This window comes from Clytia hemisphaerica, unplaced genomic scaffold (genome assembly GCF_902728285.1).
Source record: "Clytia hemisphaerica strain Z4C2 unplaced genomic scaffold, Clytia hemisphaerica genome assembly, whole genome shotgun sequence".
Taxonomy (NCBI): Eukaryota; Metazoa; Cnidaria; class Hydrozoa; order Leptothecata; family Clytiidae; genus Clytia; species Clytia hemisphaerica.
The window spans coordinates 2,326,302-2,354,009 of NW_027103917.1; the positions used below are offsets into that span (position 1 = coordinate 2,326,302).

General features: G+C 36.8%; 2 protein-coding genes across 2 annotated transcripts; one reads left to right on the forward strand and one right to left on the reverse strand.

Moving 5' to 3' along the window:
- Window positions 1-1,200: 1,200 nt before the first annotated feature.
- On the forward strand, window positions 1,201-23,996 carry LOC136809448 (uncharacterized). Its single transcript, XM_067065978.1, has 15 exons — window positions 1,201-1,509; window positions 2,257-2,349; window positions 3,299-3,382; window positions 3,888-3,938; window positions 4,233-4,346; window positions 4,644-4,723; window positions 5,243-5,339; window positions 5,819-5,900; window positions 6,572-6,666; window positions 7,872-8,021; window positions 17,769-18,858; window positions 19,153-19,263; window positions 19,795-20,065; window positions 20,438-20,576; window positions 20,895-23,996. Exons 1-15 carry the CDS (start codon window positions 1,315-1,317, stop codon window positions 22,932-22,934), a joined length of 4,692 nt encoding a protein of 1,563 aa, XP_066922079.1. The 5' UTR covers window positions 1,201-1,314; the 3' UTR covers window positions 22,935-23,996.
- Window positions 23,829-27,693, reverse strand: LOC136809449 (galactosylceramide sulfotransferase-like). The gene is made up of 3 exons (XM_067065979.1): window positions 27,562-27,693; window positions 26,387-26,695; window positions 23,829-25,962 (listed from the first exon to the last, which is right to left on the reverse strand). Exons 2-3 carry the CDS (start codon window positions 26,509-26,511, stop codon window positions 24,699-24,701), a joined length of 1,389 nt encoding a protein of 462 aa, XP_066922080.1. The 5' UTR covers window positions 26,512-26,695; window positions 27,562-27,693; the 3' UTR covers window positions 23,829-24,698.
- Window positions 27,694-27,708: the final 15 nt, after the last annotated feature.

Here is a 27,708-nt window from a genome sequence, read left to right on the forward strand (position 1 = left end):
AGAGATTTCGAGAATTAACTTTGTCTACCAATGTTCAAGGTGTCTATGGGATTGATCATAATCACTCAAAAATAAATTGTGTCACCAATATATGTTTGGGAGGGGCGTAATGGATAAATTATAAAATTTCTCTCGTTATACAACCGTTGTTTTTAATTACTTCATATCTGAAGTCTGAATTAGAATAAAAGTACAATTAGAGTAGAAAAAGTACAACATCTTTTAAAATATTCTGTCAACACATCAAGTACTCTTTGCATCACATTTGTTTATATATGGTTTTAAAACTGTTGTTGAGTAGTAGGAGAAAATTTGTGTGTTGTACTCTTGTGGTCCCTTGTAATAACAGGATATGTCTGTTTGAATAAGGAACGATTTGTATATGTAACAGTTGATCAAAGTTGCAGTCGTTCAAGAGTAACCTTTTATAGCAGTTCTTATGTGTTTATACTTTTCAGTTCATTCTTTGTTGAATTTTTCAATATATTATAATTATTGATGTTTGGGGAATATATTTTGATATATTTGTCTGTCTACTGTAGTTATGGTTTAAGGAATATTTTGAAAATTTACATGTTTGAGGCCAACAGTAAAAGAATTGAAACATGAGGCTAAAGTCAGGCCTTAGATATTAGTACTAAATCATGTGCTTTGTATATTCGTTATTAGTTTAGTATTGGGCTATTCCAGAAAAGATTTGTACCCCCTATGTTGAGGAGGTCTTTTATAGGAACTAGGTAACCCCCTTGATTTTTTTTCAATTTTCCAGGAACACTCTGGATTTCTGACCTCATTTTACTGACTTCCCTGAATTTTTAACTTCGTTTTTACTGACCTTGGATTGCCCATCTTATTTTACTGACTACCCTGGATTGCCCATCTTATTTTACTGACTACCCTCGATTTTTACACTCAAAAAACCTGGATTTCCTATTTTCCAGACCACCGTGGACGTCACACTTCCTCGACATAGGGGGTACAGACTATTTCTGGAATAGCCCATTTACAGCAAATGTGGGATTGAACAATATTCTTCTCAAGTCCATTTGCTTTAAGCGTGCACTCTTCTTGCTACCATATAGAAACCATGTCAGCGTTGTTAAGAGTGATTCCCTTGAGAGTGGTTTCCATATGGTAAAACAGAATAGAGTGCACACTCACAGCAAATGGACTTTAGTTTTCTCTATTTTTCCCTAATTTAGATGTTATAAAGACAATTATACAAAAATGAAACGAGAAAAATATTAAATAAAAAATGCTTATAGCAATAAAATTTGACACATCACCCTAAAAGAATTCCACCCTCTCTATCCAATGGAGACAGCAGCTTATCAAGATGAACTGGAAGATCAACTGGGAAGTTTCCCGAAATCCTTTTCATTTGAGAATGACTTGAAATCTCACGTATCAAGACCACGGTTGGAAAGTCGAATGTCAATATGTTTACCCAGTAAAGGATTTGTCAACGGACCAGGAGAAAATAACTGTTTCCTAAATGCAGCTATTCAGGTATGAACGTCTTTATTAATTTAGTACACTTACATGAATTTTGACAATATTTAACAATGAAACAGGCCCAGTGGAATCAGGGAGACTGGGGAGACTTGAGATTTTTTTCTCAAGTTCCTAGCGAATTTTATCTCATTTTGAGCCTTTAGTCTCCCCTTTCTTACGATCGTCGTTCCGCCATACCTGTGAAATGCTGCACAAGGGTACATGATCTTTTTAAAATGGATAAAAAATTGATTGGTTTAGTAAAGAATAGTCAAAAATGTAATAGTTTCGTAGTTACTCCTTCTGTTCTAGGATTTTATGGTGGACCTTTTTTATTTTCTTTCAAGTTCTTGATTCATACTTTAGCTATATATCTTGCTTCTGTTTAACTACTGATATATATTTACCTTACTGGATCCTTTTTAATGATGTCAACAAACTTTCTATTTCTTTTTGGTACATACAATCCTGGTTATTTGTCCGGCTGCTTATCTCCCCTTCCCTCATGTTCAAATTTGATTTGGAGTCAGTCATAAAACCACAGTGCAGTTTGACGCTCTCAAATTCGATTTTCAAGGAAATTTGATTTACATCGAATAAGGAGAGCGTATCGCATGGAAGGGCGTCATTTACAAGAGTTTCTTGTTGACGGTGACTTTCAATATTATCGAATAACGGAGTAGATTAAATAGTAGAACGTCGAATTAGAGCGTATCAACTGTATAATTAAGCGACATAAATTCAATTTTTTTGTTTTTATAGCTTTTGTGGCATGTGAATGTATTTCGGAGAAGTTTTCGACTACTTGATGGTCATGTTTGTGTGGAAAACGCTTGCATCTTCTGTTCACTCAAGGTAAGTTTTCTGTTTTAAGCGGTCTTAGCGTGAAGATAAAGCATTCAGATACGGTGTACAAGGTCTTGATGAGTTCAATCACCGGCCGGGTCATGCTAAAAAGACTTCGTGCTTAGTACAAAATAGTACTTGATGCCTCTATGCTTGATACTCAGTGATTCAGGGAAAAATTAAGAGTAAGTTTCAGGTTACACTGACCTAGGGAGAGCTGAATTTAAACACAATGGCAGTCGTGTCACACTCTGTCTCAGTATTGAGAAAAATCGATTTCAAGTAACCTCCAAGTAAGTCAGTGGAGAAATCAAGTGAAAGGAGTGGCGCACTCGACTGCGGTCGCAAACTGGCTCACCTTAAGTTTTGTTGGAAAAATCCGATGCGTCCATGTGGCTAATCGGTAGAGCATTCGATTTACAATCTAAGAGTGTACTGGTACGGTTTAGTTGGGTCACCAAAACTCAGTGTATGAGTTTCTTAGATCTGATCCGATTCTGATATCAAAGCGGTGAGAACTTGGGACGAGCTGATAGTATGCGCAACATCTAAATATTCAATCTCCTACGTCTAGCGCAAATAGAAAAGGGGATCGAATCCCTCACTCTCGGGTCTGCTGATTGCTTTATTTTTCTTTTAGATTTTATTACAATACTTTAGTGGCCAGTTTTTCCGGAATTATGATGGATATTTACTTCTATTTTCTAACGTCAAGCTAATACTCATACAGTTGACGCTCTTTAATCCGACGTTCAACTATTCGATACGCTCCTTTTTTCCATAATATTGAGAGTCACCGTCAACAAATAACTCCCATAAGCAACAAAAACAAGGCTATTCGATATGCTCCCTTATTCGATGAAATCTAATTCCTCTTGAAGTGAATTACAGAACCTCAACTGTATCAATGATATCAATCGATTGGTTATGCACTTTTTTTCATTTTCAATTTTCACAGAAAGTGTTCAAGCAATTGGAAGGTTCAGACGAATCCGTTATCGCAGCAGATGACATGCGACTTGCCATGGCTAATGCTTTTGTGGTACGTGTGTTTTGATTTATTCTGGCATTGTTTGTTATCAGACTGTTTCTACTGAACAAAGATTCTTCTAGCTCAAAATGAGGTGGAATTTCCATAATCATCCGTAAAAAGGGCACTCTTTCGTTATTTAGGAATGTTTTTTATCTTTAACATGGTCTCTGATTTATATCAACTGTATCAACTGTTTCTGTAAGACAAAAAATTAACAACGATAAACTGCCATGATGATAGAAGGAGGACACCTTCATTTCCAATGTTTCAAACGTCTATCAGTGTACAAAAAATAAGTATATAGTACAAAGCTCTTCTGTCCGTCTCAGGCGGATGTCCGTCTAAGCGAGGTATTAAAAGAGCTGAAAAGAGACTTTTTTCGTCTCCAAATCCAACAAAGAACTGCAAACTTAAAAGAAACTCGCCTGATTTTTTGTTTAAAGTCTATTAACGTCTGAGGCCAAAAACTTTGCTTTGGTCTGCTCTATAGTTTTCTTTTCTTTTTCGTGTTTAGGATGAACGCAGATTTCAATTAGGACGAATGGATGATGCAGCCGAATGCTTTGTAAGATTTCATCTAGTCTAGATTTTGCTCTTTGTATTCTAATGTGTTTAAAACAACACTTATTTATAGTTTGTCTTCTTTACTTATATCTTTTGCCAAAACATTCTAAACTTATCTCAGAAATTACAAGATGCGTGAAAATTAAGGGTAGCGCGAATATCCTATTTTATGTGGTGCGCGAAAATTAAACGCGCGAAATTAAAAGTCGGGAGGAAATTTATCGAACGTACGTTGTAATCAGGTTCAATCTCATCAAAGCCTTTTCTGATCAACTATTTCATTCCTCTTTTGCAGGAGAACATTTTAACGAGACTTCATTTCCACACGGCACGTAACGAAGCAGAAGAGTCGTGCTCAGTCCCCCATTGTATTCCTCATCAGAAGTTTGCCAATCATATTCTCGAACAGGTATATCTCAATATAACTTCATTACACAAAATTAACATGTTTTGTTTAAACGTGAATTGACCTGTGTCGTGTTAAATATAATCGTCTGACAAAATTTGAGCCATGGTAATTTTTAAAAGCCACGCCTATCGCGTTAATAAAGTCCAAGCTTACGTGTTGACTTTTTACAAATGGGCTTAGGAGGGATGCAAAAGAAACTAAAGTTGTACCAGTGCAGTTAGCTTATTCGACAGTGGGCCATTAAACAAAATTCTAATAGCTCGGTTTCATTTTGAGTATCGCAAATCTTAATTTCAGACATTTTGCAAGTGCAAGGCGACCAGTGAACCGAAGCCATATTATCAATTTGTTTATTACGTTGCTGCCTCCGCTCTTGTGTAAGTGTAGAATCGATTTTTTACATCCCCCTATATCACATATGGCTTTCACTGCAGGCGGTTCTCCCACCACCACCATAACTCGGACGTTTTACTCGTTTCCTGCAGTTCCCTGAAATAATTTTATAGCTTATACCGTACGTCACGGCTTTTTTCTACGTAGTAACGTTTATTCCACTTTCCGACTTTTTCGAATGTTTGGAGCCCAGATTTTTTTACGTCACTTTATAGTTTTGAAGCTTATGCTTGTCGAATTTGCATCAAAACACTTGAAAAGGCTTCTTTTTTAAGAAAACCATCAAAGTGTCCCCGAAAAATGGGATGAAATAATCCTGGTTTTTGGTGAGGTACACGCTCCAAAAAATTTAATTTGTTCGATACTTGAGAATCGAGCTCCAAACACTCGAAAAAAAGTCACAGTTGAATAGACGTTCCTGTCGTGATGTGTAGTATCAGTTAAGTATTTTGAGGCTAATTTTAACGTTTTCACCAACTTTTTTTGTTCCTTCTTCTTCACAGACAGCAAGCGAAGATATGTCAACACGAGAAAAGACCTTTGGTTTTGGGTGACTTGCTTAAGAGAACATCGCAATATGGTGACATAAGACCGTGTCCGGTGAGTTGAAGAAATTTTTTGGAACAATCACTTTAAAAGAGGTTGTATCAAAATTAATCTGGTTTTGGTTGTTGTTGACAAGCTTTTTCAGATTGTTGCAAACAAATGGAATTTAGTGATTGCTTTGTAATTCAGAGAAATTCTAAGGAAATCGGAGCTCCCATCCGAACTTAAATATTACCGTAAGTTGGTCTAATGTCAACATCCCTCTTCTAATTTCGTCCTTCTTTAGAGATAGGAATAATACCAGGAAGGTCAGAAACACTGATGGACTCCTCAACTGATTGCTAAGCAAAGAAAATTAGTTTCAATCAGCGATTCCGACCTTCCTATTAGTCATATCTCCTGCAAAGAAGAAATTAGAAGAGGGATGTCGACAACTCTCGGTAATGACATGTCTAGGATATTTTTTAAGATCATATTTTTCCTTTATTCGTAGATTGCATAATTATTTTAATGCTTCGATTTTCTTTTTTAAGGATGAAAAACGTTGCAAGTATAAAGGCCATCCAGAGAATTTGACCCGAATTGAAAATACACTTTTAAATCGACCAGATGTGGGTAAGGCAGAAATTTAATATTAACTTCTTCATTATTTGTGCATTGCGACATATAGCAAGTTTGAGCTTTCTCACCTTTGGCCTTGGGTACCATTTTTAATTTTATCATGAAATTTCCATAGATTTATAAAGCCCGAACTAAAGGCTAGAAGTAAAGCTTTTGCTGAAAAGTGTGCTGTTGTTAGGTAGGAAATCTTGCCCGAATCACGTGACATTACAATAGAATTTCAGCGATTGACCACTCAGAAGCTTCGCGGGTTTTCGAAAACAGTAGCAACAATATTTTTTCCGATATTCACTTTGTTTTGCCTGCGATGGCTGAAAGCTCGACATCTAGCCCTTCGGGATTTATAAATCTATGGAGATTTCTTTCATGCATTATTTCACTTTTTAAACCATCTCAGTATTAGCTTTGTCATTGACATCAATCTTGAGTCTTGAGCAAATAATTCTTTTTACCCTTCGTGAATCCTTCTAGTTTTTTAGTTAGGGTATAGGCCCTCTCTCCCATCAAGATGCGCGGAGGCTTAAGATCAATTTATATACTACAGAAGATTTAACTGTGTCTTGATTTCTTCCATAACGATCAAGACCTCGCTTTCTGCACTGCCAATCTGACTTTAAGCTCATTCTTAAAATTCTTAAAGACGTTTGTTTTGTTCCCTCTCTTAGTGACAGTCGGTATAATTTGGGACACAGATTCACCGAGTTCATCCTACATTGTAGACGTGATGGATTGTATCTCTGAAAGACTTTTTATGGTCGATGTAAGTTCAAAATTTCTTGACCAGCATCTTGCTTATCAATAGGGGTTAAACTTTGAGTCTAATGACATCTTCATACAGTGCATAGTGTCAGCCCCCTGCTAGTTGGGGGGGGGGCGCTACACCCTCCAAAAAGCCAAAAAAAGGGTGGGGGCTAAAGATGCTTCAAAGATTCGGGGGACCTAATGTACTTGGCTTGGGGGAGCTTAAACCTCATCATTTAATGTGGGGGCTGAATACTTCATCTTAATGGTAGGCTTCAATTACTCAAATTAAAGCTCATGAAGCTGAAAATCTTTCTAGCTGACGCTATGACATATTTTTATAAGAACATAAAACTGAGCAATGATCAAAATACCTTAAGTGTATTAATTTTGGCGTGTACTTAATTTGGCGGTTGAGCGACAGGCTAATTTTGGCGGGTATTTAATTTGGCGGTTGATCAATTTTGGAAATTTTGGCGAGGATTTAATTTGGCGAATTGGAAATTTTGTCACACTGAAATGGGTGAAAATTACTCAAAAATATACTAAAAAGTTGTGATTCTTCACATAATTCTATTTTTGTTAATTTTGGCGGGTATTTAATTTGGCGGTTGACCGATTTTGAAAATTTTGGCGGGTATTTAATTTGGCGGATTTCGCCTAAAACCGCCAAATCCGCCAAATCCGCCAAATTTAATCCCCGCCAAAATTAATACACTTAAGGTATTAAGAACAACATTTTAAGGCACTTATTTTCTTAGGAAAATGGACAAAAATAGTCTCAAAATGGTGGAAATAAGAACATGTTAAGTTAACCCAAAGGCTTCAAAAATTTCGGATGCTCTTATAAAAAGAAAGTGTAGTGTATTACATCTTTCTGAAAGCCTTCTAAAAAATCAAGAAAGGGGAAGGGTGTTCGAGAAAAATATCTTTTAAACGGAAGGGTTGTTACAAGGCATAATTTTAAGGCGGCGAATATTAATCAAAGCAGGCGAACTCCCTCAAAATAGTTCTCGCCATACGCTTTACACTAGCTAGAATCTCACTTAGTGTTACTTTAATTAGTTTTGAATCTTCACATTGCAATTGTGAAAAGAAAATTCTCACAAATAAAAAAAAAACGATTATAAGTTAAGCAACTCCTAAAGAGATTTTTTCCACACTTTCAACTTTTCCGATATCTTGTAAAACGTGCGCATTTTTACATTGTTTTTTTATCTCCAGTTGTTTGACCACGTTTTGGACGAGGATTACAAACGGGTGGAGATGAAACTGACGGGCGTGGTCACGTACTATGGGCGCCATTACACCTCTTTCTTTTACAACATTCGTGAAAAACAATGGCTTTTCTTTGACGATGCACAAGTGTCTAAGGTGAGTTCTGCTTCTATTTTAATTAGGGTGAAGCAGTTTCCCTTCTTCGAAGTTTCCTTTACGCTTATGTTATAAGCTAGCTGAACAAAGTAATAGGGATTATACGATTTTTTTTATAAGAACAAACTATAAAAGAACATAATGCTTTATCTGTGGATTTTAAAACACCCAATTTCTTAGGAAGTTGCACAAAACACTCACAAAATAGTGAAATTAAGAACATTGGATAGGTAATATTAATGTCCATTCGCTTTATATAAATAGTCCAGTGGCTTATCACAATAATACTTCAGTTTGTGAAAAAAGCATGAAACTTGGCACAGATATGCACAATTGTATTCTGAACAAAAAAATTGACAGAGACACGTCTGAAAACCACGCGACTGCTGACGTCAGCACTTTTTTGCTGACGTCATGAAAATTTTTTGAAGGTATTCAAACCATCAAGTATTATATACCATTGAAAAGAAAATTCAATTCTGAACAACTTTTTTGCTTACAATTTTTTCTGAAAACGAAGCCAATAAAAGTTAGAAGCCTCTGAAGTTGACCTGTGACGTCATCAAAGATTTTCAAAAAATTTATAGTTACATACCACCATGTATTATATACCGTTGGAAAGGAAATTTCATCCTGAACAACTTTTTTGCTTACAGTTTTTCATGAAAATAATGTCAATAACAGTTAAAGAAGACTTATGACGTCATCAAAAATCTTCTCATGTATTACAGTATATAAAGTTGGAAAGGATAATTCATGCTGAATGCATTTTTGCTTACATTTTATTATGAAAACTATTCAATAAAAACTAGACGTCAAAGTGGACGATTGTGACATAATTTCAAAAATAGTCAGTATCTTTCTACCAATTAAAATATTTACGTTAAGAAACCTTACCTTTTCGCCATTATTTTTCCTTAAAAACTGAAACAACGGACGAAAACCTAATACTAATAGGCTAATCACTAACACTATATACTCTAACCAAGGTATTAAAGATCCTCTGACGCAATGTAAAGTAAAGAGATAGAAAATAATTTCAGGCTAGGTAACAAAATGGCTTACGTTAATAATTATTTCACGATCATAAAATATCTTGGTTGGAGTAGCAACTGAAGGTGGTCGATGTCTTAACTGGAGCGTTTATATTCACAAATGCTGGTCCATCGATAACTTTTATGTAGAATTGAGGTTCCTCCGTGTCTGGTTCGCCAACATCTTTCTTGAGACAAGTTACAAAATCGGAATTGGCAGTGCACTTTCCTCAGTCTGCCATATTCTGAGATGGCGATAGGGTTACCCATGATTCTCGTGCGAAAAGAAGCTTTGAAGATCTCCTTTTTCATAGCGATAAAGATAAATCACCTGTCTGCAGTTAAGCTTTAAGTTCCTTCTTTGGATTTGGCTCACATGGACAGATTGGACTGCTTGAAAATTAGGAGCTTGTTCTTTGAAATCACGTCATACAGGGACTTCTTCTCGCTTTGATGTCGATCTTTGATGAAGGTTTAAAATTGATTTTTACCAGTCTTCTTGGCCTTCTTTACATGGTTTGTAGCCTCTGACGGTAGAACAGTTTTGGATGAGATTTGAACGAGGTTTGTTTCCTTTTCTATGAACGGATTACCTATTTATTCAACGGCGACTGCAAGTGAATTGACATCCTTACGAAGCTGCTTCTCGAATGATGGAGTATCTTCATGATGTTTCAAGTTAGTTTCATCTTCACCAGACGCGATACAATCCCTTCCGCACATCTCAGCGATGATGGGGTTGCTGACTGACCATCTAAGTAGGGCTTTGGGGTTGTCAAGCAAACCAACTGTGCCTTTACAAATTTTGACAAGCTTGTTGTTTTGTTCATGGGTCTGATCTTTTCCGATGTTTAAAAACGGTCGGTTACTACGTTTGATGGTGAAGTATCCCTTTTCGAATTTGCTTCGCGGTTAGGTGTCAAGTTTTTCCAAATCATTGATGAAGACTGAAAGCCAAGGGGCATAATGCGTATGATCCATTGAAAACATTTATTGACATATACGATTCCAACTGTTTAGGAATGAAGTGAAGTCCGCATTGCGTAAGCTAATCGAATGACAGAACTTGCATATCGATCAGGCCAAACCATAAACGAGCGTTAGCATTTTCTGACAAGCAAGATGCTTTCCAACTTTCAAAATCAGAAGCTGTAGTTTGTTGATCAAATGCCTTTCTTGCAAGTCTCACCCAATCAGGCAGCAGGTGATATTTGATGTGCGTACCGCGTTCTTTTCACTTTTGATCCGGATAGGAAACTTTCGATATGACCTGGTGCGGACACGTTTGCCTTTTTTAGTGCTTCTAACCACCCTGAGCCATCAATCTAGTTGCCTATTGCACCCATGTAGATCATTTCGATGTGCAGAGGACCTATCATCTAGATGACATCATTGTATCTGTCGTTGTACATTCACTGCACCTGCTTCCCCAATGCGTTAACTGGTTGATCCGCCGTGATGATAACCTTTTGACCAGGGCCAGAGAGTAAGTGATACTTTGGACAAGTTCGATGCAATGACGAACCATGGCTGTCGAGTTGATTGATTTGTCTATTCGTGTATTCGAGCGGTATCTTTTGTCAAATGATGCAATTCACGTACAAAAGAGATTAACGCAAAGGTTGATGGGATTAGAAATCGTACAAACACATCGATAGTAATGATTATATCAAAAATAAAATCAATTTTTTAGATTCAGCGCGGTGCGCTATTTCAGGATCATCCGAATCGACTTTTGGTTCCACTAGCTCAAATTGGCTCATTTGATATCTTATACCTTCTGCATTATTTTCTACCATTTCAAAAAGCTAAATGAATAGCAGAAATAAAAGTTAACGCTAAAGAATTTATACGCAGCTGCTAGCAAGATTACATTCTAATACTATAATACTTCACGTGTGCAAATTGGTTCCTTCCAAACAACAGCAAACACTAACCGGATGCTTCAGAGGAACATCCAGAGAAAAAATCTACCTTGAGCTAGGATTTGAAAGCCTGGCAAACAGGCGGTTAACTAGAAGACTCGTATTTTTTTATAAAATAATAAAAAGCTTTGCTCCTGTTTATCTTACGAATATTCTTCCTCCCCAGAGAGGAGAGGAAGAATGCAATGCAGGGCGAAGGATAAAAGCACCACTCGAGGCACCTTTCTGTAGAACCGGGCGCTATCGTGCCTCTTTCTTTTCCTTTTTGCATAAATGAATGGAATAACCTCGGAGATCATATATGGAATCTTCCAACTATTAAGTCATTTAAGAAAGCAATTCTCCAATTCCTCAGACCCAGTGCTAACTCAGTTTTCAAAGCTAGTGACAACAAGGGCGTGGTTAACCGATTAAGGGTTGGTTTCAGTCATCTTCGTGAGCATAAGTTCAGGCACAATTTTGCTGACACAGTCGACCCTTTTTGCAACTGTCGACCAAATTCAGTCGAAACAACACAGCATTTTTTTGGTGCATTGCTCTGATTACTCTAACGACAGACTTGTTATGTTTGACAGCCTTCTTCAACTTGACATAACTTTGTTTCAATTTAATCCCAGAACCTTGTGTAGAATACTTCTTTATGGTGACCCCGAATTTAGCGTTGTCCAAAATCATGATATATTGAGCATAACGATAAAATTCATCTGCGATACTGGACGTTTTGGGGGACCGTTATTCTAGTCTTATGATCCAAGTTCTCTCCTAGCTCTTTTTGTTTGTTTTTCTTTTTGTTATCAATTATTATTTTCTGTAGTTAGTTTTTGTTGTTTTTTTCTTTTTATATATATTTTCATTTCTTAGTCATTATTGCTTTTTTTGTAAGCTCATTTGGGGTTCCTTCCTCCTGGCGGTATGATCTGGTGGTCCTTGTGCGGGAGGATAGGAACCTTTAGATTTGTTCGTGTTACTCTACTATAGATATAAAAGCATCCTCTTTCATCTTTAGACGTCTATCAGTTTTGTACCCTAAATATTTGCGATTTTAGCCATGTTACAAAACACACTCAATAGCTTTTATTGACATTATTTTCGTGACAAACTGTAAGCAAAAAAGTTGTTCAGGACAAAATTTCCTTTGTAATGGTATATAATACTTGGTGGTTTGTAACTATAAATTTTTTGAAAAATTTTGATGACGTCACAAGTCAACTTCAGAGGCTTCTAACTTTTATTGGCTTCGTTTTCAGCAAAAACTGTAAACAAAAAAGTTGTTCAGAATCGAGTTTTCTTTCCAATGGTATATAATACTTGATGGTTTGGATACCTTCAAATAATTTTCATGACGTCAGCAAAAAAGTGCTGACGTCAGCAGTCACGTGGTTTTCAGACATGTCTCTGTCAATTTTTTTGTTCAGAATACAATTGTGCATGTCTGTGCCAAGTTTCATGCTTTTTTCACAAACTGAAGTATTGTTATGATATTTTGGTCTAACAGACTAAACTATAAGTGCAAAATCTCTTTTTCTACCATATGGTAACCACACACTCAAGGGATTACACATTTTTTTATAAGAACAAACCATAAAAGAACATGGTGCTTCAATGGCCAAAATGTTTAGAACAAGTTAAGGCTTTAATCGGCTTTAAAACACGCAATTTTTTAAATGGATTGACAAAAAATACTCTCAAAATTGTGAAAATAAGAATGATTTAGAATTTTTTTAGTCAAGAACAATTGAAGGCTTGAAAGATTTCGGGTGTTGTTATAAGAAAAACAGGTATTGAATTACCGTCAGAGCGATAGATGCCGGATAACTCTTTGAGAGAGGATGGGGAGATGAATCTAACCTGGGAGAAACCTATTTTAGAAAAACTATTTGAAGATGCCGACCAGTTAGGTCTCTATTGGAACAAGTAATGGCCGATGAAAAAATTGAATATTGATAGCTTTTGCAACGATGCATTGAAAAGGAAATGATAAATATTTCTTTTTTTGATGAGACTGGGTTATCCAGATTTTTAAATTGACGAGAATTTGATGCTAGTCTATTTTGATACCAACACGGACTTGCATCCTATTCAACCTAGGGATAGGGAATAGTGAAATATTATATTAATTGATCCGAAAAATGGATCATTGATTTCTTTGAGATACAAACTCAATTTCCACAATAAAACTGAAAAAAATATCATGACATTTGCATCGTACAAACTAACTCTGTACTTTGTTCAAGTCCCGACTTTTTGCCGACCGTGTCTGTCGTTTTATATAACGAAATGGTGTATTCCCTATTCGGAGAAGGTCGACAGACTGTAGAACGACTTCTTAATTGTCGTTGCGTAATCTCGTCGATCGATTTTTTACGATTTTTGTTCAAATTTAACGAAGATGTTCGTGCCCTTATTTCGTCGGTTTCAGGTTCTTGTTTCTCTCGATTAGCATTGTTCGATACAGTCGTTTTTCTCGTTACGACTCGCGTCTCTTGAATCGAATATCGCGTTCTTGACTGTATGTCATCGGGGTTGGCATTCGATAGTTTTCGATTTTCATCTTTCGATTTTACTCGATTTTTTTGTAATGACAGTCTTGGTTTAGGTTGTATTTCATCGTTTTTACTACTTGAAGATTGTTGAGGGGACTCGATATTATGTAAATCGATACTATCGACTCTCCTAAATGACTTTTCGTGTGTTGATTCGTGAAGGTTGTAATGATATCGATCTGCTGTATTCGAACATAATTTATCGATACATCCAGGGTACGATACTCTATTCGATTGTTTTCGAGCTTCTCGAGTTTTGTCACTTGCACAGTGTTGTTTGATTTCAACACTTCCCCTCCGACTTTTTCTCGATTCTTTCGAATCCCTTCGATTTTGACGCTCTCTACCATTATTGGAGTAATGTATATCGAAGACCTTCGAATCTTTTCGATTCAACTGTGTCGTTGAATCGGGTGATTGTCCTTGTGGCGAAGGTTCGCCCTCTTTCTCGAAGAAAAACATTTCATCATCGAAGGGTGTTGAGGGTGGTGATTTTAAAGGCGGTTCTCTAAAGGGTGGTTCATCTAGATACATATCGAGAATCTCATTTAAGTATTGGATGACAGATTCTTCAGTGATCACTTCCAGATCTTTGGATGTTCCTTGCACACCATAATTGTTTTTCTTCATTTTAACAGTGTTGGTTGATCCAGTATCCTTCTTCTTGTTTTACTTTCTATTTATGATTTTTTTTACGTCTGAGAGAGGTTAAACACATTATAATAAAATTTATAATAAAATAGAATTTTAAAAGATTACACGTTTTTTTATAAGAACAAACTATATAAGAACATAAGGTTTCGATGGCTTGAATATTAAGAACAAATTAAGAACATCCCAATCCCATCCCATTATGGATGTCAAGGCTTTAAAAATTGTGGATATTCTTATAAAAAAACGTGTATCCATGACTCATGGTGGATCTGATAGAGACGAAATTTCGTACAAGTCTTTGAACGCTCTCTACCCAAAGTACTTTGTCTAGATTAAGATTTTCAACAATTAACTGAACAAACCCACATCTCGAATTGTGTATATTTGTCTGCCTTTCTGTTTCCTTTTTACTCCATTTTTCATTAATTTATAATATTTTCAAACGCTGTCCTATCTTTTTCATTTAATTATGATTACACGCTTTTTTTTTATAAGAGTACACTTTATAAGAATGTCCATGATGAAAATGGTCAAAAAACTAAGAATATGCTAAGAATATCACCATCATGGAATTTGGTAACTGAAGCTAAGAATGCCATTTTAAGAGCATTTTCAAATATAAATTATAAAATTATCCTCAAGTACGGCTCACTCCTTTTACAAAAGTGCCATTTTATGCTTGAGACGTATGTACTAAATGTTAAATCTAGTATGAATTAGGATCCTAACCTAAGAATGTACTGTAAGAATATTTTAGGATGATTTTCCCAAAAATTTTTCCAAAAAAGTTAAGAATATCCATGATGAAATGGATTTACACCATTCTTATAAAAAAAAAGCGTGTAATCATCTACGAAAATCAATTTCACATAAATTTGCCATCTTTAATTACCACAGATACGTAATATTCTATTCAGTGTGCACCCCCCCTCTATTTCTTACCTCGATTCTTTTTTATAATTACAGTTATTCAAGTTTCAATGACTGAGTGAATATCTTGAATCTTTGACTATCCGAACATTTCGCTAATTCCATAAATGTTCATTACACGTCTTTTTTTATAAGAACAAACTATATAAGAACAAAAGGCATCGCTGGCTGAAATGTTAAGAACAAGTTAAGAACATTTTAAGGCTTTGTGGACTCAAAAACACTATTTCTTAGGAAATTGGTCAAAAATATCCAAAAAATGGCGAATTTAAGAACATGTTAAGAACATTTTTAGGCTTAAAATTCATCAAATTGAGAACATCCGAAGGCTTTGAAAATTTTGAAAGTTATTAGTTGGAAATTTGCATCCTATACAATGATATATATTCTAACCAGTATTCTAACAGAGTTCCCAAAATCTTTACTACATAATCGTCTATGCTTTCAAACTCTTGACCCTTCCCCAGAAGCAAAAAGATCTCAAAGCCAAACCAAACACATTTTCATTCAAAGCTTTTTGACAAATTGAATACTACACGTTGACCTCGTCTTCTTCTGCACTTTCCACGCGACACACGCACACCATCGAATAACCAATAATGTATATTAAATCTGTCAGTTAATCTCTCATATCAGTCATAGACACCCATATGAAATGCAAAACGCAGCATAATATGGCAAGAGGAGCAGAGCGTTGATATTATTAATTTTTCTTTAATTGACTTATCTGCTCCCCCTTCTTTTTAACTATATTCGCTCCTTATGTATTTTTCTTTAAGAAAAGCTCTTATTTCGATGACGAAAAAATGTTATGAAAGGATGAGTAATCACAGACTAAGAAACCTCAACGGGGGAGAAATATTAATCAACACAGGACACCGAGTTACTCTCGATTTGCACTTCTCCGTATTGCTCTCACAGCTTCCTACTTCTCATTTTAATTAATTTGTGAGTAATCACACTTTTAATAAAAGCCAGCCTTTTCAGCTTGAAGTTTCATAAAAATAAACTCGACAACTGTCTCAGAAAAAAAAACACAAAAACTGCCTCACAAAGGAGAAATGTTTTTGCTGAATTTTCTTAATTAATCATTAATGCATCGGGCATTATGAAATTTTAAACAAACATCCCTTCCTCAACAAAACAGGCATCAAGCTGAGAAATGCGCTTTTTTACATAAACAAAGAACGCCCGACCAATACGTACCCTGGTGTTAGGTATTCAAAAAAAATCCATTGACAAGATATATAAAAAACTCTGACATCTCTTTAATTTCGTTTGGCTTTAATTCTAATTATTCCTCGCGAGCTTCGTTTTGATAATTTTCAAATGATTGTCCTCTATCTTTACATAATAACGCTCTTTTTTATCTCTACGGAATTTCGATTGTTAATTTCCTTGGTGATAATGACTCATTTTAACGTCACTCGTCAGTGAGATAAAAATGAGCAAGGTCTTTCCTTTCGAGCACAAGATCTTTCCTTGAAAATAAGGTCATTTCTAAGGGAGCTGATCAAGATCGCCGTTTTGACTTTTGCCGACGAATTTGTTTACCAAAAATGTACTGCTTTATAGTCGTAACAATTTAAGAGCGCCGCGACTGAAGAAATACGGTTGGCTCAAAAAATGTCAAAAATTCAAGAATCTCTTTAAAGAACTACATTTCTTGATTTTGTGATTTGTAACTTGTAATTATATGAGCTCAAAGCCTCCCATTGGGGGCTGAGTCATACATTCGAAGGAATGGAAGAAAATTATGCTTCCCGATTGTGCTTACACTTGCGTTTATTAATGGTCGTTACTTGTAAATTGTCGATTAAACTTTCTGTACATGCACGTGAATGTATTTTTAGTACACGTTTTTTATAAGAACAAACTATATAAGAACATAAGGCTTCGATAGCCAAAATGTTAAGAACAAGCTAAGAACATTTCATAGATTTCATAAGAAAATTGACAAAAATACTCTGAAAATGGCGAAAATAAGAACATGTTAAGAACATTTTTAGGCTTAAAACTCAAAAAGCTAAGAACAACCCAAGGCTTCAAAAAAATTTAATGTTCTTATAAAAAAACGTGTATAGCACGTGAAATTAGAATCATATATGTTAGAATGCAACTTTTTTATTTATTTACTTTCTTATATCTTCACGTCTCATTTCAATACAAAAATATAATAGTTTCATAGTTCTTATAGGGCCATCGCGGGATATTGTCAGCCACGACTGGGGAGGGTATGCCTGGTTAAACCTCCTCAATGGATGTTATCAAATGTAGCATGGGGGGTAGCGCCTCTAGGTCCTTACTGGCGGTATCCAGTCAAAAAGGACCGTTAACTTAGCTTTAACGTACCCCATCCTCTGGTATGACCGTAAAGTCCTATCGGGCTATGGTTTAAGTCATCACAGTAAAATTGTTGCCGATATTTCAACTGACATTCAAATTCAAATTTTCAATATATTTTCCATTACACCCACCATCAATGAGGCACGATACCTTATATTTAAGGACGTCCCTTGGAAAACACAGATATCTATATTTCTCCTTACTAGATCGGTTTTTTTTCCGATCTATTAGATTAAATGAAGACCAGTGGGTCCTAGAATATAGGGTATCATGTCGTACTGATCATAAAGTTGAACATGTTTTTTTATTCACCAGATTGGTCCGTCATGGTCGAACGTCAAACACAAATGCGAACGAACTCGTTTCCAGCCTCTTCTTATCGTTTTTACAAATGGTACCGGCTCTCTGGTCAATACGGAACAAGCTCTTCCTATAACAGAAATTGTGTCCAAAGAAGTCCTTCTCAAAGTCCATCCAATTGTAAAGCCGCCACACCGCTCGAAACACAAAAACCGTAAACACAAGAAACACCGACATACGTCGAACCGCTCCTCCCCGTTACCGTCGCCTGACAAAACAAGCGAGCGGACCTCGTCTCGGAGTTCCAATGGCTCTCCAGCGCCAAGTCCACGTCTTAATTTAACTGACACTTTTGACCACAAGTACGTGACTAAACTAAATGATGATCCATCGTATAGTCGTCCACCTAAAGCTCTCTTAAACATGAAAGGTAGTGCTTCTGCCGATTCAATAGTTGACATGGCGAACGGCGATTACGATTTCGTGGATTCGTCACATCGCAAACGATCAGGATCGATGAAGAAACGAGTGGGAAACGTTTTCAAGTCGATGAAAAATCCTAAGTCCTCGAAGACGAAAACACAAAGCGCCAGTACCCCTTCTCCCGACATTGAAGCGCCCATGGTAGCGGCCGATGTAGGATTCACCTCACCATACAATAAGCGAAGCCATACAAAGGAAACGCCGCAACAACCGCCTCCTCGCAGTCCAAAATCACCGCACAGATCCCGGCAACCACCGCGAAGTCCCAAAATGCATCACACTATGCTCTCAAACAGCGAACCTGAAGATTCACCCAAAATGCAACGGAAGAACGTCAAAAATCTATCTTCAAAGCCATCTGAAGATTCGCCAAAAACGCAAATCAAAAATTTAGAAGCGCACAAAGACAATTTAGGAAAATCAAGCCACGGACACAAAACACATAGACATCAAAATGGTCACACGTCGAAATCGTCACGCAGTAGTCCTGTAATTGAAGATCGTTTTAGTGAGAGTGACCACTCACCGCAGCACAGTCAACCACCTCCCAGGAATGATTTGATTCATTTCAATAGTAGGCCTGTTGTTGTTGATGACTATAAACAAAATGCTGAAGCATTGGGTAATTTTCCTTTTTTTATTTTTCTCCCTTGAAGGCCCTCTCGTCGTTCATAAAGTTTTTCAGTTGATCCTCAAGGTTTTATTGTATTTGCTACTATAAGAGTAACTTGGAGCCTGACCGCTTGATAATTTGAAGTTTCTTTTGTACCTACAATGACTGTTGGTTTTTATCCTTCCTTAAAGTGCCAAAAGGAAAGTTTTCTCTGGAATGGAAAAGTTTATTTCCCTCATTAGAATTCCTGATTCTCAATTTGTTTAGTTCTTGATTCAATTCTTCTCATTTCTGCTGTTATAGCACTTTTCCAAGATTTATTGAGTCGTGGTGAGATGCATATGCAAAATGCTGAAGTGTGTGAACGAAAAGGAGACCTTCTTTACGCTCTACGATGGTGCACTGAGGCTACACGTAAGTCTCTTAGCTTGCTTTCTTAAAGGGATAATCAGATAGAGTTATTTTGCATTTGGATTCCTTCTTTCGCCCTGACCAAAACCTCAAAATACTTTTGCCTAACTATTTTCCAAAGTTTCAAGTTTTTGACCTTTAGTAAGAAAACAATAATAGAAATTCAACGTAAGAACTGTTTAAAACCCATCCATATTTAGAAATTTCGAATTGTGACATCTCGACTTTGGAAAATAATTATTCAAAAATATTTGAAGGTTTTACTTGAGATCACCGAAGGTTTCTGCAGGCAAAATATCTCAAACCTTTAGACTTTACACAATGAAGATTTTTATTGTTCTTGTTGGATGACAGGGTTAGGTAGTCAGATAGTATAATTGGGTGTTACTGTTGAAAAATCAAGAACTAGACCCTAAAAGTTGATATGTGCCAAATTTCAACCTTTTATCATTCTGCTGCCCTGAAGTATTTTTGTGGTGATAAACGAAACTAGTTACGGCAAGTTCACTAAAACATGTATGTTTTTCTATCTAGTTGCTTTCCGTGATGCTTCAAGAGTACCAGGAATCAGTCCCGATCTCCAACAATACGTCGATTCCAAACGAAACCAAAGCTTTGTCAAAAGCCAACAATTACAACACGAAGTCGATGCCTTCCTAAGAGACGAAGTCCCTTCTCCATATAATCACGCCGAGCTTGCACGTGCGAACTCCACCTCAGGATACAGTAGCATGTCGGACGGGACAATAATCAGCGAATATTCGACAACGTCGTCTAAACCGTCTACTTCGTCGCGTCAAATGCCGTACGCTATAACCCGTCTTTATTTTTATGTTAATTTTGATAAATTCCTAACTCAAGTGAAGCCAAAAAATTTGTCGCTCTTCTCGTGTAGAAATGTCAACCTTTTTTGGTGAAAGGTAAAATTAGTGTCGTATTACTTCGAATAAACGCCCGGGGCGTTTATTAAATTTTTTCTATCTTAGGAGGGGCGTTTATTCGAGGGAGGCGTTTAAAAGCAGGGGGGGCTTTTATTCGAAGTAATACGGTATTCGATAGTAAGAATGCCAATTTGTAATGAAAGCTCTCCAAGATGTCCTCCTACCTTAGGCAGAGTTGTTAGATTTCTAAATTTTCACACGATCCCTCTTCTAATAAACACTAATTATTCTTTTAGACCGCCAAACTATTACGATCGAGAAGAAGAACGCCACAACCCGCCACCACCGCCCATCCCTGCACGCCAACAGCAACAACAGAACATACATGACATTCATGACATGATTAACCAGCAAAACATTAGTGCACGACACCAAGTAAAGAATGTTTATGTTCATGCTCTATTCAAATCAGTAGCAGAAAATGTTCTTTTGACTATCCTCATATTTTGAAATTTATTTTTCAAAAAGTGACAAATTGGTCAGAAAAGAAATTATAAACGGCTTTTTCAATGTTGAAAATATTACATTTTAAACTTCTTTTTTAACCCAGATAAACCCGAGGGAAATGACCAGTGGTGTTTCCGTTTTAACACCTCGAACTCTTGCCTAAGTCTCAAACACCTTAAAAAGAAGAATTGTTTTGAATTGTTTTGAAACTTATTCCCTATTACACTATTATTTTCGTCATTCAAGGCACTCCAACGTGTTCGTCAAAACCACCAGCCACCATCGCATCTCCCATCACCTTCATCACCACAACGTCAATGGACGACATCCAGTGTTGACAGCATCCGTCGCGCAAGCTTCGGGATTCTTCCTCAACAGCAAGCACGCCAACGGGGCGCTTTCCCTCCACCCCAAGGAGCGGGTGGCTCAAACACGGGTGGTTACAGACAACCTCCACCCTACGGCTCTCAAACCTTACCGAATCCACATCGTGGCGGTGGTCCATCAATTAAATGGGTCGTCGATAAACCGAACAACGAGCATCAGCCGGAAGACTCTTATTTTGACGACTATCATTCAAAAACGTCTGAGAACAGATTGGATGATGATACCGACAGGCTATTGAAAGAAGTCCCACAAAATCTTCAAAAGCCAGAAATACCGACTGGAGGGCGATCCCCCACCCACGACTATTCACCGACAACCATTTACGACAACGACCTCGCGCATTCGCAAAAATCCCTGACAGTCGGTAGATACAACAGTTCGGACTATTCCGATTCAACTAGAAATCGGGGTAACTTTGGAGATAAGACTTACGATGACCCACCTTCTCAAACGCACAAATCTGTGACCGTTGGTAGATACCCCGATTCGGAACATCCTAGAAATCGGGCTGGCTCTGATATCCCGACACGCCCTGACCATCTGGAGTTGGACTCTACACGAAACAGGGATTACTCTTCAGACTATGAAACAAAACCTCAAAACTACATTACGTCTTCAAATCCCGAAGCTCGAGAACAAAATTCCCTTCGACCAGACTCAATTAGGAGGCTAGGACAGGGATCGTCTCCCCCTACAAGCTCTTATCACGTTTCTAACACGGACCGTAAAACATTTAGCAGGACGTCCAGTGATGCGTCAGAATCTAGACTACCTGCAAACCGAAAGACAATCGAGGAATCTAGATCTTCTGTCGGCACAACCTCGTTTAATGATACTTTACCCGAGCCTCGAAAACCTTTTGACAGGACTAAAGATGATGTTAGAAACACGCGTTCAGAATCTTTTAACAGTGTATCAAGTCACGGTTCGAGCTCCTCAAAACCTTTATATATAGAACATCCACGGAAACCTTTTGATCCGACCTTGAACGATACCAAGACTACCCGCTCCGGTTCTGTCAATAGTGTATCGAGTAATTTGTCTGATTCCACACCTAAAGAAATACCCAGAATGCTCGAGGAACCGAAAGATCGACGACAAGAGGCGAGAAGTATTTACGACAACATCGAGTATAACGATAAAGACTTATTCAAAGAACGTCTCGGTGGGAAATTTGATTCACATAAAAACGACATAAATAAAACGACTGTCAACTCAACAAATAAGGAAACTGTCGGTATTACCGATAAAATCCCGACTATTGTAAATACACCGCAAACAATTTACGATGATACGAGTAACACCGACGAAGTAACGAATAAAGAAACACGCACACCGAGTGCAAGCGAACTTATTAAACGTCTGAATAATCAAAACAAAACTGAAAACAATAATTGCGCAAAGATCGCAACTGCTGGATCTCTTACGGTGAAAACGAACCAAGTTGCACCTAAAATGATTTTGAATACTGAAACAGTACAAATGGAAATTAAATCAAACACTCCTTCAACTAATCTAGTAGAAATAACGACTAAAGATATTGTCAACCGTTTTAACCATTCCCTACACCTTCAACCGAACTCATCCGCCACAGATCACAAAGCGGACGCTAATACACTCCAACGTCTAACCAAAGAAGGTCGAATAAGTGCTCGTTGTAGACAATGCAAATGGCGTAAAGTTGAAAACGAAGGTGATTTTTGTAAAGAATGTAGAACAGAGTATTTATCTACTTTAAAAAAACGAGTCACTGGCCCTGAGACTGGCGCTCCGCCGTCGGATACACTTGAAAAATTGCGACGTGGTAACACCAAGAAGTATAAATGTATACAGTGTGGATGGAGGCAAGTTGAGTACGAGGATGGTTATTGCGAAAACTGCCAGTCAGAATATTTGTGATGACGTAGGATAGTTTAGATTGATAAATTTGTTCAGCACCTCTTTTATTGGGTCAACGCAATTTTCCTAAACAATTTTTTTAAAACGAAAATAAAATTTTATATACATGCTTTTATTGTTGTAAATAAACCATGTTTGACTGTAGTAAACTTCTGCAGTTGACGCTCTTTAATTCGACGTTCCCTTATTGGATGAAATCTAATTTTCCTTGAAAATTGAGAGAGCGTCAACTGTAGTTGTAGTGTTGAAGTGCACTTTTTGATATGTTTCTTTTATGAGGATTCTATTTCCAGCGATCCCAGGGACTATTCTTAAACAATTTTATCGACTAAAATGCAACTCGAAGAATGGCGTCTTACTAATAAATTTATCTACCACAGGAATTTCTCTACTTCGACAGAAATCTTATCGGTTCCTTTTTCATTTGAGCTGTTCCATGAATTCTTATACTAGCTAAATTTTTTGGTCACTTGTGAGCGTCGCTTTTTTCTGGACTTAATGTATGTAGGGTAATATAGGTCACGGGATATCTACAAAAAGTAAACGATGAAACAGTTCGAAAAACGGGGGGGGGGTGTAGAATGTGTATCTCTAAGTACCCCAAAATAAATTTCCTTATAGACTAAACCCATTTAGGGCAAAATAAGGGGCTTTTCTTTAGAATTCTGAAAATATTTTCAAAAATCATTAAACAGGAGTGTCCTAATAAGTTCCGTGGGATTGGAAAAAAAATCATAAAGTTAACCAACGGGGAGGTATTTACTAGGAACCTAAAGGTAGGTCCGAAAAGTCTACTTGGAATTTTTCCCTTGTGAAGTTTTGTGAAGTGGGTCTTGGGTGGGATTGTTTGTAAATAATACAAGTAAAAAACACAATTTTTAATGATTATTTTTTCCGTTCACTTAAATTTATATACATTTCTACGAATTTTGATTAAAATAATTAGTTTTGATAATAATATTTTGTTAACAGTTTTATTTATTTTAGTTCTCAATTATTTTGCGGTTGTTTTTTTTCTCGGTAATTAATTATTTTTCAGAAAGAAGGTTCCGATTTTTCCAATTTTTATGAGTTAAATAATTCCAGTGTCTGAGATATTTAAACATCCCCAGAGGGTTCTGTATCCCAGAGAATTGATAAATCGGACTTAAATCTTGTAAAATTTAAGATCTAACAAAAGAAAAACTAGAAAAACTTACATACAATGAGCTCTTTCAGAAAATTTTTGTACATGGGGGGTGGAGGATTGGATATTTTATCCGGTGGGTGGGGGTAGCGAAATTTTGCCTTGTTTTGGGCGCAAATTTGCTCTATTGATAGGTAATTTTGCGAATGTCCGGTGGGTCAACTGATGCTTGTCCGGATGGTAAAATCCGTTGTCCGGGGGGGGGGTCAAAATTCACTATGTCCGGTAGTAAATTTCCAAAAAAACGTTATCCTCCAACCCCCGTATTGAAAATTTTATGGAAAAGCCCAATAATTCTAAATAAAATCAAGAAAAGCTCTTCGAATGAAATCCCTTATTCGACAATTTTAATCATTGATAAAGCGTTCGACATTTGATGTATATTGATTGAATTTCCTTGTGATTCATAGCGTTTTCTTGTTTTCCCGTGCATTTTGAAACCATCCCTTCTCTGTTTCTCCAATAAAACTTCTTCGCATGAAATATTTGTTTCATTTTTTCGCATCCGTTATCCTATGATTCCCATAAATCTAAAAAAACACGACACTCAATAATTGATGTCTATCGGCTGAATTTCCTTATGATTCATAACGTTCTCTTGTTTTCCCGTGCATTTTGAAACCATCCCTACTCTGTTTCTCACCAAGAATCATGGTATAATCGATCTCTGATCTCGTCAACCTCTTACAAAGTTCATAATAATCAGTACCGCGTGCTTCTTCTCGAATCTTGTATCCTTCAATTTCAAACCAAGATTGTGTTTCATCAACATGGTCTCCTTTATCCAAACATTTTTCTTCCAAATCTTGAATCATATCTTTCAATTTTTCTAAATCTCGCTGGAAACTTTCACCTTTTTGTTCAATCTTACGCCAAAATGTTCGATTAAAGTGATCGTACATCGCATAATCGATTCGACTCCAATGTCGCACGGTCTCACGTTTAGGTCCGACATCTTTGCGAAATTTATTCGGTCGTTTATTCAACGTAAAATAGACAACATCCTGTAAGTCCCAACATAGTTCGTCTTTCAACAAAACCATCGATTCTAACATGTATTCAGATATCATAACAAGACTAAAATCTTGATCCATTGTTTTAATCACGTGACTCACATTGGCAGGATACTCAGACCATTGATCAAAGCCAAGATCAAAAGTACTTGGATTTTTCAATAAATGTTTAACGACCCCAGCTTTCATTGTTTTTAAATTTCGGACAAGTTGTGTCCGGTCAGATTCAGTTGTACTAAAAAACTCCCATAATCCATTTTCCTCGCTTGTTTTCAACGGTTTATGAAATTTAAAATAAGAGAACATAGACTCTAATTGAAACAACGGCTCACGGAGAATGGTAACGAATTTAGTAAGACTGGGTCGAGTCATCATTGCTGCCATGTTTTCTTTATGAAAACGAGCATGATTGGCTAAGAGATTGAATCTATCACCATCTTTATATTCAAACACAAAACTATGATTAAACTTATTAGGCCATTTAAATAAATGAGTCGGTAATTTTGGTAAAACCATCTCAAGGTTATGGTGATCGCTATATCGTTGAAAGACATTAATCACAGTGCTTGAGCCTGTCTTGTGAGTCTTCAAGAACACGACATTCCGTTCAGCTTTACAAGTCTTAGGTTCTGGTTTTTCGCCGCGTATTTCAATACCACCTTGGTTATTGAGGCGTAATTCTCCTTTTAGAAGCGGCGCTACAACCACTTCTTGTGGTTGTTGGTCATCAATTATATTACCATCTTCTTTGGCAATCTTCTTTTCAACTTCATTGAGTTCCTGCAAAATCTCTAAATGTCGTAAATCCTCCTCATGCAACTTTGGATCCCTGTGATAAAGAAAGCAATGATGATTGTTCAGTATAGATCCTTTACAGCTCTTTAGCACTCACCACAAAGGTTCCTACTGCTTGACCGCTCTAACCATAAAACTTGTATGACGCTTATAAGCATCATCAGAGCCAGAAATGAAATTTAAGCTTTTGAAAAAGATAGATTTATTGTTATAAAGCCTCTGAAACCCCTCCCTCTACATATCAAGTCGAATAAGGATCAATGGTGTCATCATCGTCTGAAATCAAAAGTCAAGTTCGAACCCCTGCTTGCTTCAATGTTCTGTTCAGTTCAAGGATAACCGCTTCGGCTAGTAGTAAGTAACCCCGTGAAAACATTCAAAAGACTGTTTAAAAGTCCTAGTTTTTACTGGGGTATCTATCTTAGATATCGACTCGGTCAAAATGGTGAAAAACTTACGATAAAACCAATCTCCGACTGCTCAACAAAATCTCGATATCATTTCTCTTCAACATAGCCGTCAACGTTAATACATAAATGACAACAAAAGTCGCCAACACGATGTATAATATCTTGACTTTCATCTTTTATGATCGCTTTGGGTTTTTCGTCAACCCTCTGACTGATTGTGATTGGTTATTTGGTGGAGATAAGAGCATCTGATTGGCTGACGTGTGTCCTCGTTTGTTTTTGTTTTTAAACGTTCTTCTTTTACACTCCTCTGGTTCTTTTACTAGATGATTGAAATATATCTTTCCAGGAGCAAATCTGAAAGCGAAAATATCAAATAAGTTGTCTCTTGTTTGTACGATAGTTTATTTTCGCCAGCAAGGGTTATGCTCTAGATATTCTGCTTCTTTATGCAGTATAATATGCATGCTTTAACTCTCTCAGATAAACTTGATGACGGGTTCACATATGGTACACCCGAGAGCTAGCAAAACTGATCCCTCCCTTTGAATCCATACCATTAAACAACAAACTCGACTCGTCTATTCATAGAAATGAAATGATTCAAAACTACACCAAATTCGAAACATGCAAGTTAAAAATGTTAAGCCGTGTTATTATTTTCTGAGCCTAATCGGAAATTTCCTATCCTTTGAAATGGTAATTTTTATGAATACCTGTTTCCCTTTTTCAAAGCAAGGAGATTAATTTTTGCGATAATATAGCTAGTAATAAGATCCGGAGAAATTAAAGATGGAGAATAATTTAAGAATAATTTCCGGACAAGCAAACTCGAAAAGGGAATGTACATGGCGTATAAAATGTGTATCAACCTTAAAATGCCAATTATCAGTGATTGACCGGAATTTTATTATGAAAATGGCCACCAAAATAACGGACAGATAACATGCTGACACAATCAAGTCTATAGAACATTTAATGAAAAATTCGTTCAATGTTCTAGAGACTTGATGTGGTCAACATAAATGCTAGTCGAATAATACAATGAGCGGCGCAATGGAGGTCCACTATGAGTTCAAAACTTTTGGAATAGAAAAAAACCTATTCAAACTTGAGCGTGATCTTAAAATAACAAAAAGGTTCAAATCTTTGTTTAACGGGACACCTTTTTTTCACTAGCCAAAGTGATGCCGGAGACTTTTCTTTTGTAAACAATTTTATACCTTCACGAGTCGTTGACCCAAAACTAAAATCTTGGTTCTCTACGTATCCTGTGCACCGAGAATTATGAAATGAGGTTTCAGCACATACACCACCAACTCCAAGTCCAACTCCAGTGACTGATCCTGAAAGAAAGTATCTCTAAACTG

What these genes read in the sequence shown, in the direction of transcription:
- LOC136809449 (XM_067065979.1), bottom strand. Translation starts at nt 26,511, where the DNA reads ATGAAAGTCAAGATATTATACATCGTGTTGGCGACTTTTGTTGTCATT. An exon ending in AGTCGGAGATTGGTTTTATC is followed by an intron (nt 25,963 to 26,386) that starts GTAAGTTTTTCA and finishes TCTTTATCACAG; the next exon opens with GGATCCAAAGTTGCATGAGG.
- LOC136809448 (XM_067065978.1), top strand. Translation starts at nt 1,315, where the DNA reads ATGGAGACAGCAGCTTATCAAGATGAACTGGAAGATCAACTGGGAAGT. An exon ending in AAAGACTTTTTATGGTCGAT is followed by an intron (nt 6,667 to 7,871) that starts GTAAGTTCAAAA and finishes TTTTATCTCCAG; the next exon opens with TTGTTTGACCACGTTTTGGA. An exon ending in ACTTCGTCGCGTCAAATGCC is followed by an intron (nt 20,066 to 20,437) that starts GTACGCTATAAC and finishes TTATTCTTTTAG; the next exon opens with ACCGCCAAACTATTACGATC.